We start from the raw sequence: 20,904 nt of genomic DNA, 5'->3' as shown, positions 1-20,904 counted from the left end.
TTTTACAGTATATCTGTTCTGTAACAAGCCAAATCCTTCACTCAGTACATACTGCAGTACTTAAAATAATACACTATATTTACTTTGTCTTTTATTAAACTCTTCCTGGCCAGCTTCATTGTCTTATAACAGATACAGATTGTCTTATAACAGATACAGAACCTCCACCAATAAGAATCAGAAGAGTTTTAGAGCTTATTTCCCAGGAGCCCTTGCTTTAGATTGGATGCACCATAGCCCATTCAGGGCTTTGAAGATTAAGATAAGACCTTGAAATGGTCCTGAAATTGGATTGGTACCCAATGCAGAGGACAGGTGTGATGTGTTCTCATCAATCAGCTTTGTTTAGAAGGTAGGCTACCGCCTACTGCATTAGCTGCTGCTCCTGAGTGTCATTCTGAAATGTCCCCAGGAAGACTGAACTGTGAAAGATCAATTTGGACATGACAGATGCATGGTTCACTGATTCTAGGCCCATAGATGTTGATTAAGAGGGGCAGTACAGTCAGTCCCTGTGAGAGGACTCTGCTGATCAGGGCCAGTAGAAAAGTTACCCCTCACAGCTGCTTTTTGAATCACGCCAAAAAGAACAACCAGAGCCAATTTTAAAGCAATTCTGTGTGACTGTGCCAGGTCCCATAAGCAGGTGAATAGCACTTCATGATCCAGTGTTCAAGGCCAAAATGATCCAGCAGAAAGAAAATGGCGGTTGATTGCTGCGACCAGGCCATCCATGCTATGAATGCTGAAGCCCTTCTCAAGTTACAGAGCAAAAATGGTGGCACGATTAGATGTGATTTGCAGTTTCAATCCCTAATCCACAAAACCTCTTTACAAGAAGAATTGAGATGTCTCTCTGTTGTTACCATGTTGTTTAAATTGAAGTATTATAGGAACACTGTCAAACCTTTATAGTATTTGACATTGTGGTTTTCGATTTTACATACCACTGTTCGTTGTTATTTCTATTGTGGTAGCACCTAGGGGCCTCAGCTGTGGATCAGGGCCCTGTTGTGCTAGGCACTGTACAAACACAGAAAACAAAAAGACACTTCTTGCCCTCAAATGCTTGCAAGCTAAGTATAAGACAAAAACGGGTGAATACAGCAACATATGGGGGAGCCTAAGGAAGTAATGAGACAATACTGGTCAGCATGGTAAACGGTGATCACAACATACCAGTCCTTTATTAGTAACAAAAAAGATACATTTGTACTCATTGTATTTGTTTTTTTTTTTTCTTTTTCTATTTTTTAAATCCTGCATTTGTCTCCTCCTCTGTTTTTGAATGGCATTAAAACTTGGAAATCTGTGCTGTTAAACAAAAATATTCATGTCATGCTTATCGCATCCTGTCCTGCACCACTGATGAGTCCATCTCTGGGACTGGTGATTGTTTTTAACTGTGGTCCCAAAATTAGCAAAAGAACTTTTGTGAGTGACTAAGACTAATGATGTCTTTATTTTTTTCATTTTCCTGGTGATCGTTTCATTTTTGACTTGTTTTATGTAAGGAGCCAGGCCCTACCCCTCACTTACCTTTGTACATACAGTTTGCACAAAGTCTATTCTGACACTGTTTTGCAGATCTCAAGTAAGTGTTCACTCACCACAGGTCCTCTGCTGCTCTGGGACTTGGGTTAGGAGTCAGGTAGCGTGAAGTATGTGTCTGTGCGTACACTCATGACCTTATATACTGCTTCTTCTCTGGGATTACTCAAGCTCCTTTCACGAGCTTTCCCAGTAATGCTGCTTCTAAAGTGTTTTTGTGCCTGTTATGGGGTGGGGTGAGGCAAATATGAAAATGGCCTAGATGTTTAGCTTTGGAAACGACTCTTCTGAATGCATTATCCTAATATTAAGATGTTATATTTTTTTCTCCCCAAAACTGTGACCTATAGAATCTTTTCAAATATAAAGCAGTATAAGGAATTAGGGAAAATTAGGATTTTAAAACCAGGCACAGTGTCAAAAAATAGAGTATTGCCATCCCCAAGCATGCAAAAATCATGCCACCAAAAATCATGAACTTGTCTTAAAAATCATGAGCTATTAAAAACAATAAAATTTGGATTCTTTTTATTTGCTTCTGAGCCATTATAGTTCATGTTTTCATGCTTGTCTCAGCAACGACAAGGCCCAGAAAAAAAATTTTAAATTAAAGTTGAGGTTTTCTCAATCACAGGATTTAGAAGCTGAAGATTTAAAAGAAACATCAAATATTGCCTAATTCATGATAAAATTGCAAGAGATTACAGAGGGGTTTTGTGGCTTGTCATGTGACATCAGCTGTTCTTGCAGTGATTTTATTCAAGTAGTCAACTATTTCCTGTGGCCTTTTATTCTCTTGTATGAGGAAATATAATCCTGATTTACTTTGAGACCCATACATGTAGAATATTTATGAGGGAACTGGAACACCTTGTTAGTATTATTTGGAATGGGTGGGAGTGTGTCTGTGTGTGCATTCTGTACCATCAGCAGCCCTTCAAAAGCTATGCCTTTATTTCACCTAGATAACGATATTTCACTGCTGGTAGATTTTAATTGATGGATATGATATGTCTAATAATCCTATTCCCTTTCCAGACAATTTCACATAGAAGAATTGAGATAAGAAATCTTCATAACCTGTTTCAGTTTTTGGTTTTGCATTTGTTTTTACGAAACTGTGGTCAGTGCCTATGTGTTTATTTCCCAGCTTTAATAAGTTCTGATTTAGTTACTCAAAGTTCCCAGGAGAAGTGGAGAATGTGCTTCTGCTTTAACACTAAATTATTTTTATGCAGTTTATTTTTGTAACTTTCTTGCAGGAGTGTTTTTTTTTCCCTATAGAATTTCCCCCCCCCCAAAGAATCTTGGCCTTTCTCATACTTCTCCACCCCACCCTAAATCATCTCCCCCACGTACGCACTAAATATTTTTATAATTAAAAAACAAAGGAACTAGTAGGGTGCCATTTACCCTCCCTTTCTGCCAGTACTCCTCCATTTCCACTTTTGGTTGGAGATCACAGTAATCCAGCTTGTTGTGGAAAACAAGACTTCCAGTAGTGACATCTGGTTCTTTGATGAGCTCCACAGGTATTTGTAATGTGAGTTCTGTTGGCAGCTTTGGCGATCCACTGGAAGAACTGGCACACTTTTATCTAGATGAGAATGAGAAATCCCCTTGTGAGAGACAGAGAGAGAGAGAGAGAGAGAGAGAGAATAAAACACTTGTTTTTCTCCATGCCACTATTAATTCTCTCAGAAGTATGAAAGTAGTACTGATAACTGCTTGGTAGCATGGTATACTTAATGAGTTTGTTGTGTGATATTTTGGTGAAAGAATACAGCCTGTGTACACACACTCCTCTTCATAATCATTGCATTGCAGAACTGAATGAGAAAATGACCAGAGTTTTATATTTTATATGTGTTTTGTGTGTGTATGTTGGTTTAAGAGTGTAAAAGGCCTATTAAGTCGTGCAGTCTAACTCCCTCCTAGTTTTGTTTATCTTCTGTCTTTCTACGGTTTTGTCCAGTAAAATTGTAGGTCCTGTGCAATGAGACTTCTACCACTTCTTGGGAGACTGTTCAACAGTCTTAATACATATCAATGACTGGGGATTTTCCTTGTTATACATCCTCAAATTTTCATTTTCTTAGTTTCATTTCATTACTTCTAGCTATGCCCTGGGGCTGAAATCCTGGCCTTGCTGAAGTCAGTTTGCCCATGGCGTATTGCCATTGACGTCAGTGGATCCAAGATTTCATCCCAAGTGTTCCACACTTAAAACTGCTCTCTTTACTTGAAGTGTATGTATGTGTAGGCTGTTATAAAGTCCCCTTTTATTGTAGCTTAGCTAAACTGGGTGTCTTTAGCTTGTTAGTTATTTCTAATAAATCAGTCCCTTGATCGTTTGTATTGCTCTTAACCAATCTTCTTTCAGTTAGTGAATATCATTTTGGTAAGATGGTACTCAGAATTCAGTGCAATATTCCAGATTTCCAGAGTATGTCAGCATTCTGAAATGGTACTGTTCAGGGGACTTCACTTGGCTCGTAATGTAAAGGGCAGCTACTCTGTGACACCTATGCAATCTAGTAGCATGAAAAGAATAAGAGCACTTTTCATGTCTGGGAGTATGCTTGTCATGGTATATTCTCATAACTTTAACAGGTTTTCAAATGAGCAAGTTTTCTATCACCCATAATGGTTCTGGACTGCAAAAATCTAGTAAACCTGGATAACAAAGGAGGCAATGGAAAAATTTCATAAATTCATTTTATGGCTTTGAAACGTTTTTAATAGCCACGCCCTGCTTATTGTTGCCAAACTAAAGGGTGTCCTTTCTCCATGTTAAGATTATGTTGTAGCAGAAGTTGGCTCTATTCCCCCCCCCTCCCCTCCCCCCCCCCACACACACTTTGGGCACTTTCAACTCCAAATCCACTTTTACAATAATGGACTTTTTCAATTTTCAGCCCAATTTCTGAGCCATTTTATTAGCCAGAAGTATACTGATTTAAAACTTGTGTTTTGATTCTGTTTTGGATTTTGATATCAAATGATTCTGAGCACATGACATTTTAATGCAGTTTGTCTTTTCAAATAGATTTGCCTTCTAATGCATGTGACAACAGGACTTTGCTCATCAGTTAGAGCATACATTTCAGAGCAGTTGTTACCTAAAATATTATCATAAGGCATAAGAAAACACACGATTTAAGTTGCCTTTCATGAACATAATTAAGAATTAATAAGCCTGTACCAGTGGCTAGTCCTCCGATTTTCCACTGTTTTGCCTTTTGTGACCTGTGTTATTAAAAGTCCATTATTTTTACAGACTTTATTAAATTGGATCTTATTAAAGCATTCTATATTTGCATTTGGTCTTTCATAATTCATTATTATTATGACATTTACTTTTTACCATCAGATCTGAAAACATATCATAAGCTACCCTTTTCTCTTGAAAGAAATGCTAATTTCAAACAGTCCTCTAATGGAAGAGAAAAGCTTTATCAGTTTTTTCATTTATTCAAGATCGTGTTAAGAATACTAATGCTAGACTTCTGTATGCTAATATCTGAGCGCTTTTTTTGGTCAAAAGCGTAGAATTATTGTTTTTAGACCACACTGCTAAGTATGAAACTGAAGGGGCTACTACTCTGAAAGAAAATACAATTCTAAAGTACAGTTTTTTTAATTTTATGACCTATTAATGTTTTAATGTTTTCATTGTTAAATTATGGTTCTTGTATGAATAATAGTAATTTTATACTTTTTTCATTGTTTAAGTAATGTCCTTATTCATTTATTTTAAAAAAATCTGTCGTCTTTGAAAATTGGTTTATTGAATATTTTCTAGTCTTGTATTATTCAGAGCACAGTTTGCTAGATCCTGAACAGAAAAACTGAATTCTCCATCAAATAAGTCACTGTCATTGCCAGTTAAAGTTTATTATAATGCCTCCCATCTGGAGTCTATCATCTTTGAAAATGTGTTTTTTGTGATAAAATTTTGAGGGGAGGAAATCCACAACTGAACACAGCAGCCCAGGTTTTAAGCAGTATATAGCTCTGAAGTAAATTGTCAAATTTTAATATTTCTTTAAGGAAGAGATTTGTATTAGCTGAATTCTTTTCTAAAAAACCCACTGTAACTTAAAGAAACTCTACAATGTAAACTTATATTGTTTTTCTATACTTTTTAGGTTTCTGACAATGTGCACTAGACACTTTGGGAGTGTTGTAGCCCAAACAATTCGAACTCAGAAGACGGATCAGTTTCCACTTTTCCTTATTATTATGGGAAAACGATCGTCTAATGAGGTGTTGAATGTAATACAAGGTATAATTGTTCCTTTATGGTGGGGACCTATTTCTTATATGGGTATTGAAACTGTCAGAAGACCTCTTTGTTATTAATTCTTAGTCTTCGTCATGAGATTTTTAAAATTTTTATTATTAACCTGTTTCAGAACAAAAACTGCATTACAGAAGGATAAATGGCCATTGTACATAACTATGCTATGTTACATAACACTAAAGGATTGAATTGTCATAATTGTAATGAAATAATGGTTTAATATTTTTTCAGATAGAGAACTGCATTAATATTAAACTGTCTGGGCCAAGATTTCTAAAATAGGAGCTAAATATAGGCTCCTAAATCCATATGTAGGAAACTCATCAGTTTTCATATGTAGGAAGCTGCATTGGTTTTTGTAAGTGCTGAGCACCAAGCTGCAATTAACCCCATCATTTAGTATGAGCTAATTTTGGCCCCGATCCTGCAATCAGATCTGTGTGATTGGTCCATTGTGATCATGTGGAGCATGTTGACTTTAGTGGGATTCCATTTGGGCATGAGCCTGCCTGCATAGATCTGACTATAGAATGGAGACCCTCAACAGACTCAAAGTTGCTAATATAATGTCCAAATAAATGAGAGATTGTGCTGCTTACCTGAGTAGTTCGTTCTTATTTAAGTAGTCCCAGTGACTTCATTGACACTATTCGGGTGAGAAAGCGTTGTTTGGATGGTGCTCTTAGGCTGCAGTTCTTCAATAATTGCAAATTAAAATACATCAAAGAGGCAGAATTCCTTCCATCCCGTCGTTTTGCTTTACCCTTACATTTGCCTTTATGACGTTCTGTGCTCATTTCTTTGTTTCTTATACCTAGCTCCGTTCATTCTAGTCCCCTTGGATTTTCTTGGGAGAGTCTCAGCCTCAGGTCCCCTCCTTAGAGAAGGAAAAGCTGTTTGTTGTTGCAATCATTGGCTTCTCTCATTGCCCTTTACTTCTGTAGAGTGGACAGATGGATAGTTCCTCTGGAGGAATCACCAGTGCTCCTTCCATCAGTTGGCCAGAAGAGTTACTTTTTATTTATGCATGTACTTTCCCTTTTAATAAATCTAAACAGGCTACTTCCAAATCTACGTTTTCCACCAACTGCCACAGAGTTTATCTCCTCTAAGGACAATGCATGGTTAAATATTTCTGTGCTCTACTAAATCTGCTTATTCTGTACAAATAATTAAATAACTATATTATTTACTCTGGTTTATAGCCTCCACTTCATCCAGGTACTTAAACATGTGTGTGACTTTTAGCATGTGAGTTATCCCATTGAAGTCAATCGTGGTTGTTTGCTGAAAGTTAGGCATGTGCGTGAGTATCTTGCTGAATCAGAGTCTAAGGATTGTTATAAAATATTCCAAATTAGTTCAGTTCAGTCTCTGGGATGTATATTTCATTGTGTGGGGATTTCTGGTACTAGCTCCTTACATTTTAAGATGGTGATCTACCCCAGTAAATGCATCCTTTTATTGTGGGACTGAAACTATAGCAAAAAATTGACACATAAATTAAATGTTGCTGTGTTTTATGTTTTCTAGAGAAATGCAACATGAATGCCTTTTAGGATTGTATCATCAAATGCATAGAGCCCTATGAAGTCATATGCATGTGTAGCAGACCAAATACAATTGTTTCTGTTTGGGGAGTAGACAATTCTACTAATGAAATATAGAAAACCTTTCAAAACTAGACTAGGAGTAAATTTTCAAAAGCACCTTTTCAGAAATGAAGAAGACACATGAGAGGCTAAGTTTTAATGACTTTCAATAAGCCTTATGCTCCTAAAGGCCTAAGTCAGTTTTTGGAAAATGGGAAATCAGCTCCTGAGTGTCTTAGGCATTCTTGAAAATTTTACCTCCGGTTACTAGTTCAAATCTAGCTCATGTTGACAGTAATTAAAATGTATTCTCATCTGAAGGCTGTGTAGTTGTTCATGTTAGATGACTTTACAGTCTTTGCCTAATCCTAATGGACAAGTGGTCTCGTACCAAAATCACCCTCACAGGTGGCACTAGTTGGCACTCTGGTTAGCAGTCACAGGAGAGAAAACAAAGATTAAGTGGGTCATGGTAGGAGACTGAACTGACCTTTCAACCCTATTGAAGAAGGTTGACACACATTGCTAAGACAGCATGGGGAACCATTCACTGCCAGGGCCTGTGCTGGATTTGTTTTGTGCATAGATGTAGGACTTCCCTGTCCAGAGCTATGCAGTCTGGAATAGATATGCTGTAGGAGAAATAAAATTTATCAGTGAAAACAAAACTGATTTTGAGTTTAATGTTGAGTTGAATTGTTTGTGTGGGTTCAGAATGCTCTTTTTCCAGATTTAACTCCTTTATTTTTAACCTAGCCACCAATAGAGTCTTAATAGTAATGTCCTATCCCATGTGACCTAAGATTAGATCTACCTGGGTAGATAGTGATATATAGTAGTTGCAAAAAGCTAAAAAAAAGTCATTGATTCCTCACACATCATTCTTTTCTCTGACATAAGTGATGAAAATTATCAGTAAAACTAAGTTAGAGATTCCACCAATCAGTACAAAAACAAATACTCTAATTTGTACCACTTAAAAATTCAGACTACATTTGCACTTGTTAGGATTTGCTGGTGGAACATTTTAAATTTTTTAAACAAAAAGGCAAATTAAAAATATTCTAATGAGATATTAGTATTTTCTAATCGCCCATTTTTCAAACACTAGTTATTCCTTATGGATTAATTCTAGAATGACTTTCCATTTTTAATAACTTTTATAGTATGAAGTTCATCTATCTTCCTTTGTTGCTAGGTAACACAACAGTGGATGAACTAATGATGAGACTGATGGCTGCAATGGAGATCTTCAGTGCTCAGCAGCAAGAAGACATAAAGGATGAGGTGAGAGTTGACAGTTAGTGCAGATTTCGAGGATGATGGGGAATATAAAGGTAAACAAAAGACTTTTTGTGCCAGTAAAGTTTGTTACTTTGTGTTTTAATCCACATCCTTCCATCAGGGAGGGGAAAATAGTAAGTCTCCTTTATGTATTTAGTTGGTTCCTTCAAAAGATCAGTGCAATTTGTTACGTATTGGCTTTATTAGTCACTTTCAGGGTCTTTGTTTTCTTTTTCAGAATATTGGTTATGAGTAATAGTTTACATTTCCAATAGTATTATACTAGGTTAATATGATCATACCAGGAAATGACAACTACAAACACTCCCCATGCCTATCTTTAAAGTCACAGGTGGAAAACAAAAATAGTTTGACATTTTTAAAATGCTTATATATAGAAGGAATAAAGTACTCTGCTTAAAAGGAAGCCTTAGAACAGGGATAGGCAACCTATGGCACGCACGCGAACTGATTTTCAGTGGCACTCACACTGCCTGGATCCTGGCTACTGGTCCAGGGGGGCTCTGCATTTTAATTTAATTTTAAATTAAGCTTCTTAAACATTTTAAAAACCTTATTTACTTTACATACAACAATAGTTTAGTTATATATTAAAGACTTATAGAAAGAGACCTTCTAAAAATGTTAATGTATTACTGGCACGCGAAACCTTAAATTAGAGTGAATAACTGAAGACTCGGCACAGCACTTCTGAAAGGTTGCTGACCCCTGCCTTAGAACAAACAGACTCGTAAAGTGCCATTGAATCACCATTTGAAACAAAATGATGTGTAAGTGATAATATGAAGTTTTCAGAAACAGTCAGTGTTTCAATTACATAGAAGTAGACACAAGCCAGGTATACAGTAGAGAGATGTTTATCTGTTACTCTATAAATTGGGAGTGACATTTTGAAGTAATGAAGTACTTAGTTAGGAATTTGTAATAATAGGTGTGTTGCCATTCAAGATTATTGTTACCCTTGTGTATAGACATTGATTGACAATAATTCACTAAACACATTCTTCACATTTAAGTCTTGTGACTCATTAGTACCAGATTTACTGATTATGTTGTATAATAATGTGAATGCACACTATCTGCATCTATATTTCCCAGTTAATTTTTTCATCTTCATTTGTGTTCTCCAAAACTCATTGATAAAGAAATTAACTTTAATTCCTTTAATACTAAACACAAATTTTAATATGAGGGTTACAAGACAAATCCAAGGCATAGTATAATTGAATTTTTGATTGCATTTTAACTGCAAGTAGGCTGGTTATTTATTTATTTATTTTAAGTACCTTCATGAGAAGATAAAATTCAGGTTGCAAGTGAGAGTACTGAGGAAGATTCTGAGGTCTGAAATCTGTATTGAGCTGTTCAGTATGTAAAAATCTAGATTTTGTATCAGCAAAGCAGGTGAGTATAGAGTGTGGTGCTATTGTTATTGTAAAGGTGTACAACAAATTTCAAAACTTAAATGAGAACTGTGTCTTATGTTTCTAATTAAAATCAGATCAATGATTTGTTTTGATGGATGGTTCTAGAAGCTTACTTCATTGGTTTTTTTTTTAAATTTAACTAACAAAGATTCTGTACTGTCTTGTTAACTGAATGATGGGGAGTGATCACTACACTATCGGATGCAGGGAAATCCTCCTGTTGCTTCAATCTAACTAGTAGTGTCCTAAAAAGTCTAGATTTCTGGCGCTATAAGAAGGTGGGATTAATGTCACTCATTTTTATGTCTACTGGTGAGAATAACCATACATCATAACACTGTTATATTTAGAACAAGAACAGTCTACCTACTAACTGCAAATTCACTAATGCTCTTTGGGGAGTAATATTAGGGTTGAGAGAGCAATAAAAAAAACAAAGTTTATTTAAGATTGTAACAGGATCCTTAACATACCTCGGTATGTCCTTGTATTATTCCATATAAAACGTGTAAGAGCTTTCTCTGGACTGGGAACCATTTACAGATGATGTTTATATAGCACAATACCAAGGCACAACCAAGTGAGCTCATGACATGATGGCTATTGTGCTTCGAGAGCATCAGATGAAAGGTGCTGTCTACGTATCAAAATGTAATTTTTATTATGGCAGCTTTTAGCATGGAATTTCTTGAATCTCTATTGGTTCATGTATTTCATCTCCCAGGTTTTCTAAAACTCTGACTCCCATTCATGTGGAACCTTTCCATTAACCTGACTGAAAACGAGCGTTATGACAAAGTGCAGTGCTCATACTAACTCCAGCTCAGTTGCATGATTATACTTTTTCATTTATGTAAGTGGGAATCCATGCACCAAATCCAACTCGCCTTACTCATGACTAGTCACTTGACTAAGGTGAGCAGGGTTTGCTTCTAGATTTGTAAATAGTGTTTGTTCTGTCGCTGCTACTAGATATCAACATTTATAAAAATTACCTACTGTACATGCCCATTGCTAATTGAAATTTCTAAGTAGTTTCAAAATTTATTTTCTTTTTCTCTCATAGCTAAGAGCAGCTAGTTGGGACTAACTTTCTGGAGCTATATGTTTAAGCTGTTTTTTATAGGAGGTTCAGGTAGCAACACCTATAGTTAAAGTTGCAAAACACCTTTCCATTATAAGATTCTACTTTCACTTGCTTATAACTTTACCAAAATTACATAATTGAGGCTGAAATTTTCAATGGTGATATCTGCCTCAGGCTGAACTTTTTTGGAATGTTTCAGCTAAAATGATGGTTGCTTCCAAGAATGAGGTTGGGGAAAATACATGTATTTTCTCCATGTTAAAAGAATTCTTATAATAGTTTTTTTGAGAAGCTCTAGCATCTCCATGCTTTGGAGCAGAGACCTGAAATTTGGGGTGGGGGGTCACCCTGGTGTCAGGGATGTGCCTTTTGATGTCCCTGTGAACATTTGCCCAAGTTATAAGCCTCTGAAGAATCTCTGTTCACACATGCTCAGTAGAAGTTGTTAGCTACATTCTCTGGAGATTCCATCTGCACTGAGCTTGTCCCATCCTTTCACAGCTCCTGTGTGGTGGCTTGACTGCAAATGCACCATCCACACAGAGCAACTGAGCATGTTCCATTCTAAGGCTTAGGGACTGAGCAGGACTTTCTCAGCAATTGCTCATCTTGGCTGCCAGCGATCACTGAGTGCTGGAGGACTGATTGCCTTGTGCTCTCAATGCTCACCCTGCTGATGCCAGGCAGTGAGGAGGATACCTGGCTCAGCTACAGAGGGGTGAGGAACAGGGGGAGAGTGAAGAGAGACAGAGTGAGTGGATAACAGTAGGAGCTTGGAGGATTAGTAGCAGGACCTGGAAGAGAGAGAGGGCCAGGAGCAGAAATGGACAGAAGAAGGGGAGAAATAAGAACAAATAGGGGAGAAAGAGAAAAAGCCATGGAGGAGTGGGAGGACAGCAGAGTGGGGAGGGGAACAGGGAAAATGGGCAAAAGCCAAGAATGGACAGGAGTCTGTGTTGTAGGATAGGCGTGCAGGGGAGACAGATAGGATGGAGTGGGAATTGGCAGGATCCAGGGGGATAGTGAGGAAGATGGACAGGGGCAGAAAACCTCAACCTCGAATCCTGAGTCTTGCATTCCTTTGCTGTCGAGCAAATAGTTGTGGATCCCACTAACAAAGTATGCGTCTTCATCTTGGGGATTTGAACTTAGATATTTGCTTCTCCCTAAGTACACAGAACTCCAGTTTTGTCACTAGGAATTCTGCCTGTGTAAGATCTGCTACAATATATTGCTCTAAGAGCAGAATTTTGCCCATGTCTACCCTGGGCAGTGTTTTTCTCCCATTTCCCCCAGTTTCCTCAGCACTGTTAGCACACTGGCATATCTGCACCAGAAGGAATGTGGCATAGTCTGCCTTGCAGGTGGTAGATTGTTAATTAGTGAAAATATTTGATAAACTTTGGAGGCAAATTTACAAATGTTATAAATTCTATGTACACAGAGATATTTGAATATAACTTAGATGTATTTATTATAAAATAAACATAAAAAGGGTAACCTCCAATGGCCTTTGAAATAGAAAGTAAAATTAAAACAGTATTATGTAATGTATTATTTCAAAAAGGGAGTATTTAATACGCAGTATGTACATTATGTGCTTAACAGAAGGTGTTGGCATGAGAAAAAAAATATTGTCTTTTTTGTGGTTTGGTACATAACATGTAACTTTCTTATAAATCTTGTCCTTGACAACTTCTTATGTTCAAACATCGGTGCTTTTTTTCTTTTGTGTTGAAGACCTTAATGTAGTTACATGCAGTTTCTTTACTAATATGACAATAGCAAACAGGATATAGAGTCCGGATTCTGTTACTGTTTTCTTAATAGCAACAGTAAGTCATTATAAAACCACAAGGGGATAAACAGAACATTCTTTTGTGTTTGAAAAGCCAGCAGTATATCTTGATTGTAAATAAAGACATAAAAGAACTTTTTACTATGTGTGAGAACTGGATACACGTCCTATAATTAACAAAAAATCACTAATGAGCAACATGGATAGTTGAACTTTTGTGATGGATTTATAAGCTGTATGCATAGAAAAGCTTCAAAATACAGACACTTCATAATTCATGATAGCATAGCACATGTTGCATCCCCCTCTAGTGGTTGATCCACTACAGGATAACTGCTTGGTACTACTGGCAGTTAATGAAGTCCCTTCTTTAGCTCAAGTGCAGAGATGCATGTTATGGTGCTGAAGGTATCTGTTCAAGCACCAATTTATTACCACCTCCCACTCACACGTCATTGGTTGGTATTGCAGGTGGGATGCTCAGCACCACAGCACAGACCTCTGCTAGCTGAGTAAAAGGAGTAACTCCTTTAGTCGGTAACAGTAATGGAGTCAGCAAAATGTTGCGCTTTAGTATCAATGTTTTAAGATAATTTACTGGTTTTGCAAAAAGAACAGGAGTACTTGTGGCACCTTAGAGACTAACAAATTTATTAGAGCATAAGCTTTCGTGGGCTACAACCCACTTCTTCGGATGAGCTTATGCTCTAATAAATTTGTTAGTCTCTAAGGTGCCACAAGTACTCCTGTTCTTTTTGCGGTTACTGGTTTTGCTTCATTGGATTTTTATGAGAGTGATTTGGAAGCATATTTTTAATGTGAAGTGCAAAAATCTCACCATTTAATTAGCTAATTGGATTTCACTTCTGGGTTTATTTATTTGCTTTTGATTGACTAAACTTTTTTCTTAGAGTCCCAAAAGAATTGCCTTACATAAAAATTAAAATGTATTTCATTTATTTGTATCGGTAGTCATGGTGATCGGATTTCCTTGTCTCAGGACAGAGGGGCACACACTGTGTATTTTGATAGTTGTAGCTGGGTTGGACCTTGGAGAGGAAAGAGGCTGGTTCTTTTCAGCCACCCTCTCTTCCTCGTTTACTCCCTCTACAGGCAGCCAACTCTGCCTTCCCTGGCTTCTCTCTCCCCATCAATCCCAGGCAGTCAATCAAATACCATCCCTTCTCTCCCTCTCCAACTAGCCCCAACGCACTACCCATACTTGGCTTGCAAAGATTTTGGGGACCCCAATGCATCTGTGCCATGTCACCATGTTGACCATCTGTCATACTCTCCTATCTAGCACAGCATTGAATATACCACCTCCATCTCCCTTCTGATACTGAATTGGCCATGCTACAGTGCAATGGGTTTATAAGGCATAATCATCAGTATGCCATTATTGAGTACATGTTAGCATGGCAGATTCAGTAAAGAGGCCAGCAGAAGGAGATGGCAGGTTCGAACCCAGCACAACCAATCACTGCAGGATGAAGGAAGCAGATTGACTTGACTAAGAGGTGAATGGTCAGACTGTCGTCAATATAACCAGTTCTAGAGAACCATAGACCAACTCCATGGAGCATGTATATGTGAGGTTAGATCAATGGAGGGATATAAACATAGGCATGTGATGGGTTCCCCTGGGGTGCCACCTGGGGACTGAGCCACTGAGCCCTCTGACCCACCACCCTGAGCTCCCTCTCACACTGTGCTGCTGTGACAATCTGCAGACATGCTCCCGGTCTTACACTTCTACCAGCGTACACACCGGTAGGGACATGCCCAGCTGCAGTTACATGTAGGCTCTCTGACCAGCCACTGCATGTGAACCAACAATAGAGAGGCTACAGCCAAAATAACCTCCAGCTTTGCAGTCTAGGATCCCAGAGCTGTACCGTCCTATCCTGGTCCAAACCCCAACCACTGTAAATTTATTATCCAGTTCGCCTCCCCCTCAATGTGCAGAGGAATATGCAACAACCTTTGCCCCTTGAGGTATGATTTCCCATGCACTTCACTCCACACTGGTTTAGATAAAGCAAAAACAAGTTTATTAATTACAAAAGATAGATTTTAAGTGATTATAAGGGATAGCAAACAGATTACCTAGCAAATAAACAAAAACACAAACTAAGTTTAATATACTAGACAAATTGGATATGAATTAGCAGATTCTCACCCAAACTGATGGTACAGGGAGACTTACAGATTCTGAAGGCACAAACTGCATTAGCTTTATAGCTTGGGTTTCTCAGGTCTTCATACACAGGCTAAAAATCCCTTTAGCCTGGATCCAGCACTTCCCCCAGTTCAGTCTTTTTTCCTCAGGTGTTTCCAGGAGTCCTCTTGTTTGGGGAGTGAAGACCAACAGATGTCACTCCCTGCCTTATATAGCTTTAGCATATGACAGGAATCCTTTGTTCCAAAACTTGGTTCCCAGACCGATTTGTGGAAAAATACTGACTTCCCAAGATGGAGTCCAGGTCACATGCCCTTGCAGTGTTATATCAGCCATTGCTTACAGGCTGGCCAAAACGTTCACAGGAAGGTTAAGTTCTTTCAAGGTCCATTGTCTTTGCTGATGGGCCATCAGCCCTGTCTGGCTTCTTCATTGTTGTACCAGAAAGGCTAGCGGTGGGTGTAAGCACGATTGAAATACAGATACATAGTCAATGTCCCTAACTTTAGATACAAATATGATACTTGCATACTAATAGGATAATCATATTCAGCAAATCGTAACTTTTCCAATGACCCCTCATTTGACCCATCTTGTACAAAATGCATCATAATGATGCCATAATTCTATCATCATAATATCACTGTGAAGGCACACACAACATGAAGGGATATCTTTTTCTCTCCCCCTCTTTCTCTCCTTTTTCTTCTCTTTTTGGGCCTGGCAAACTAAAATGAGGTACTTATCTATCTGGTAGATAGGGATGATGGGTCAGAATGACCTTACTGAAACAAGGAGGTGTATTTGGCACTTTCCTGCACGAGAGAAAGCGACTGTGTCCCAAGGAAAGATTCAACTGTGCTTGTTCCCACCACCACCCTCTGGTGGTGGTTACACCAGAAGCAGCATTAAGTTCTTTCAGAAGATCTGTAGGAACGATGCCAATGGACGCTACACTAGTGATGTCATGAACCAGTACATACCACTGGCTGTCCTAGCTATGCCCCCTCCCCTGGCCAGCACTACCACTTCTGGAGATGAACTGTCACCTTTGGGCCCACCACAAGCTTCCATGGAGGGTTTTCTGCTCTTGGGGTGCCCTGAACCAGAAACTGGCAGAAGCTGGCACAGTGTAGGTCAACAAGTCAATAGGCCTTTTCAGTAGACTGAACCTGATGGGGCTGCATGGCATTCCTCAGTCCTCAAAGTACTGATCTGGAAAAAGCAAGAAAAAATTGTAATAATTTAATATGCCTTTTGTGTTTGGGGTGTGTACAGTGCTAAAAAGATATCTCCTCAGCTTCTTTGTTTACATTTGTTGGCTCTCAGTTTGATTGTTGACTGATCATTTCAGCATTGCATGAATGTCAAGAAGAGAGTCTGAATTTGTCACATATGAAACTAATGTGAAGAGATCCATGATTAAATACTGGCATTAAAATGCAACACACCTGTTCTGAGCCTATCCTAAACATTTTTCCTTTCTTGCCTGAGGAGGAGACTTCTCAATGGATTACAGTAACACTTTTTGACAAGCTTATACTGGGTGGAGTTCCCATGTAATGACATGGCTCATTTGATGATATCTCAGTAATGCATTCTTTTTATTTTTGCTGTCAAAATTTATTACTGTAAAAGCATTGACTGTTACACAGCTGGTCCAACTTCTTCACATGTTATTTAAGTAACAGTAGGTCTAACATAGTGTTTATTTTTCTAGTTATGCAACATTAATGCTCTTGCTCTTGGATTAAACTTCAAGGTATATAGATTTTACCTACAATTGCTTGAAAAAGCACTTTATTTTTACAAATCCAAATTAAAATTTTCCATTCATTCTAAATAACCCTCCACTGACACTTCACTTTTACTTGCAAAAAAAGGATATCTGTCGAAGAACTTTTTAAATGGAAAAACTGTTGTAAAGACATTACAATTGACACTAAGCCTTGCCAAAGTGTGGAAATGCAAAGTCAAAGGCATTCATTTTGACCACAGGTCACACTTGTTTCCCCTAGTTATTGCTATGGTCTGAAAGGGAAATAGCAGGTTTGTTTTCTATGTAATTGCTGGATGGAGATTTGAATATACAAAAAAGAAGCCACAAATACACCCTAATTTCACAGCAGAAGCTATTTATAAAAATATGTTTGTATCTCTGTTCATCCAGAAACTCTGTCTTTAAAAAAATGATTCATTTGACCTAGAATAATATGTGCTATTTTCATAACTCTGTACTCAATCTCCCTACTTCAACATTACTACTCTCACAGGGGGAAAAAAACTACCTGAATTGTAAATGGCAGTTTTCTGCATTAACTACAAGACCTGTGTCAAGGCTCCTTCCCCACTCTGAACTTTAGGGTACAGATGTGGGGGCCTGCATGAAAACTTCTAAGCTTAACTACCAGCTTAGATCTGGTCCGCTGCCACCACTCCCAATGTGCTAATTCCCTTCCCTGGGTAGCCATGAGAGACTCTTCACCAATTCCCTGGTGAATACAGATCCAAACCCCTTGGATCTTAAAACAAGGAGAAATTAACCATCCCCCCTCCTTTCTCCCACCAATTCCTGGTGGATCAAGATCCAACCCCCTTGGATCTAAAAACAAGGAAAAATCAATCAGGTTCTTAAAAAGAAGGCTTTTAATTAAAGAAAAAGGTAAAAATCATCTCTGTAAAATCAGGATGGTAATCAAACTTAAAGAGCCCAGGGACCCCCCCTCTAGCCTTAGGTTCAAAGTTACAGCAAACAGAGGTAAACACCCTAGCAAAAGGTACATTTACAAGTTGAGAAAACAAAGATAAAACTACCACGCCTTGCCTGGCTGTACTTACAAGTTTGAAATATGAGAGACTTGTTCAGAAAGATTTGGAGAGCATGGATTGATGTCTGGTCCCTCTTAGTCCCAAGAGCGAACAACCACCAAAACAAAGAGCACAAACAAAAGCCTTCACCCCCCCAAGATTTTAAAGTATCTTGTCCTCTTATTGGTCCTTTGGGTCAGGTGTCAGCCAGGTTACCTGAGCTTCTCAACCCTTTACAGGTAAAAGGATTTTGGTGTCTCTGGCCAGGAGGGATTTTATAGTACTGTACACAGGAGGGCTGTTACCCTTCCCTTTATAGTTATGACAACCTGAAATTGTCAGTAGATACTCTCCCATGCTGCCGACCAGGTTGTAAGCCCCAGATTTTTAGGAGATTTAGGCATTGCGGCATTCTGCATTGCAATGCCTAACTGATTTAGGAGCATACATCTCATTTTCAAAAGGGATTTAGGCACGTAGAAAGCAAAATCCCATTGACAGTGAGATTTAGGATCCCATGCCTCACTCCCTTTTGAAAATAAGATTTACGCTCCTAAACCAGTTGGATGTTGCAATGCGGAGTGCACCAACACCGAAATAAATACTTAAAAAAATCTGGTGCCAAATATCCAGGAGAAGTGGCTCTTGGGGATCCTTAATTTGTATTGTGTTTTTCCTAACTAATGCACAAAATTCAGCAGTTTGCAATGAGCCTTGCAGTCTCTGGGGTGAATAAGCGAGGTGCTACTATATTCCCTTTTCTTCATCTCTTCCCTCTTCCATTGTTTAGTCCTGTCTCCCCACCTTTACTCCCTACATTATTGCCCTTGCCAACGACTTACTTGATTCTGGTACCTTCAACACTCTAAAATGAGCCATTGTCCACTTCTTTCTTCAGCAAACCCTTCTTTGGTGCTGCCAGTATAGTAACTACCTTCGCATATCTAACTGTCCCTTGTTCAGCAAAGTGCTCGAGAAAGGAGCCTTCTGTCATCTCGCCAGTCACTTTGTACACAACAGGATTCAATGTCAGCATTCGAAAACCACCTGATTGGGACAAATTTGGGTTTTTTCCTCCCCAGTGTAATGCTCCATAGTAAGTTTTGCTAAAGGATTTCTCTCCTTTAAAAAAAAAAATGTACAGCAGCTCTGATATTTGAAAAGTCCATTTAAAACAAATGATCAACGCTAAATTGTTGTTTTGTCCTAGGTACCATTTATAGTGTAAGTATGTCATCTCATTTGTCATATGAATGTCATAACCATCGGCATCATTTCTGTGGTATGCACTTTTATATCCTATGTATTCCACACCATATGTGTCTACAATGTACACTGTATTCTGTGAAATAAGTCATAGTTTGCTGTAAGTAAATAGATTCCATCTTCAGCACAAATAATTGTTTGTGAATGTTATACAATGTACAAATCTGTCATCTTCAGTGAATCAAACTAATGCCTTCATTGCACTGGTTTGTTTAGACAAACTGGGTGTTTTTCTTTCATACTCCCAGGAATAGCCTCAAGCATTTGTGGTTTTTAACTTCAGGAGTGGTTCAGTGAAATGAAGATTTTATTTCGAATAAACTTTCAGCATTTGTAAATGCCACTTTCTGGCTTACGTTCCCAGAGGCAGCTCTGCAGGTTCTGCTGCCCTGTGCAAACATGCAAATCTCCAACTCATAGTCATCTGCTCAAGTTTTGCTGTCCTGAAGGATTGGTTGTGATTACTCCTTCTTCCTTTATGATAGAACTGACCCTGCTGGACAATCCATGAAGTAAGGTCTGGCACAACTCACTAAGGTAATCTCCATGCAAAACCAAGATCTAGAGTTCAATCCTGACCACCTACATAACAGGCCACAGGAGTGCCAAAGTTAGATGGAAAACTCCACAGCATTAAGGCATGCTGATTTTCCACCAAATCATCCCATCAAAGGAGCAGAGTTTGCCATCCCGTGTAATTGGAAGGACCATAGGAATTGCTATTCCAGATCAGACCAGAAATCCACCTAGACCTGTCTCTAACAATGGCTGCTAACAGATGCTTCAGAGGAAGGTGCCAGAAACACTGCAGTGGACAATTACAGAATTATTCTCATAGGGAAAGTTTCTTCCTGACTCTGCCTGTCACTTTGTGGTTGGCTTATGCCCACAAGCATCTTTTCTAAAAGTATTTATTATTTTTTATCCTGTCTAGTGTAACTTTGGGTGTTCTCATCCAGATAATGTCTAATTCTTTTTCTGATTCCTGCTGATCGGTTTGTCTCCGAAATCTTGTAGCAGTGAGTTCCATAGATTAAATATGTATTGTGTGAAAAAATATTTCCTTTTAAATTTGTTGCCTTTCAGTTTCGTTAATATCCCCTTATTCTTGTATTATGAAAAAGAGTAAACAGGAACTCACTATGTAATTTCTCTAGCGTCTTCATTAATTTGGTATAATTCTATTATGTCTCTTATTTGCTGCCTCTTTAAAATGAACAGTCCTGGTTTTTTTCAATCTCTGTTCATATGGAAATCTTTCCAGACTTCTAATTTTCACCTGTGACTGAACTGCTTCTACTTCCGTTAAATCCTTTCTGGAGGTGGGGTGACCAGAACCAAAAGCAACATTCTATGTTGGAATGTACCCAGGATTTATATAGTGGCATTACACTGTTTTCAGTATTTTTTCTCACCAATTCCTTATGCACCCTAACACTTGTTTTGCCTTTTGGACCAACATGGCACACTGAACAGATGTTTTCCCTGAGCTGTCCCAGGTGGTGCTCATGTTTTTTCCTAAGTGGCTGCAGTTCATTGAAAAACAGATAGGCCTTCTGGCCCTGTCAATTATCCAGTACCC

At 38.3% G+C, this 20,904-nt stretch overlaps 1 protein-coding gene across 1 annotated transcript in view; it reads left to right on the top strand.

Annotated features, from left to right (window-relative positions):
• The window catches only part of FAF1 (Fas associated factor 1), a 320,133-nt gene that overhangs the window by 254,499 nt on the left and 44,730 nt on the right, over positions 1-20,904 (top strand). Inside the window, 2 exon segments of the mRNA XM_065409464.1 lie at positions 5,703-5,839; positions 8,648-8,736. Of these exon segments, the coding sequence (XP_065265536.1) occupies positions 5,703-5,839; positions 8,648-8,736 (226 nt within the window).

This window comes from Emys orbicularis, chromosome 8, assembly GCF_028017835.1.
Source record: "Emys orbicularis isolate rEmyOrb1 chromosome 8, rEmyOrb1.hap1, whole genome shotgun sequence".
In the NCBI taxonomy this organism is placed as follows: domain Eukaryota; kingdom Metazoa; phylum Chordata; order Testudines; family Emydidae; genus Emys; species Emys orbicularis.
This window is presented reverse-complemented; position numbering and strand designations above follow the sequence as displayed.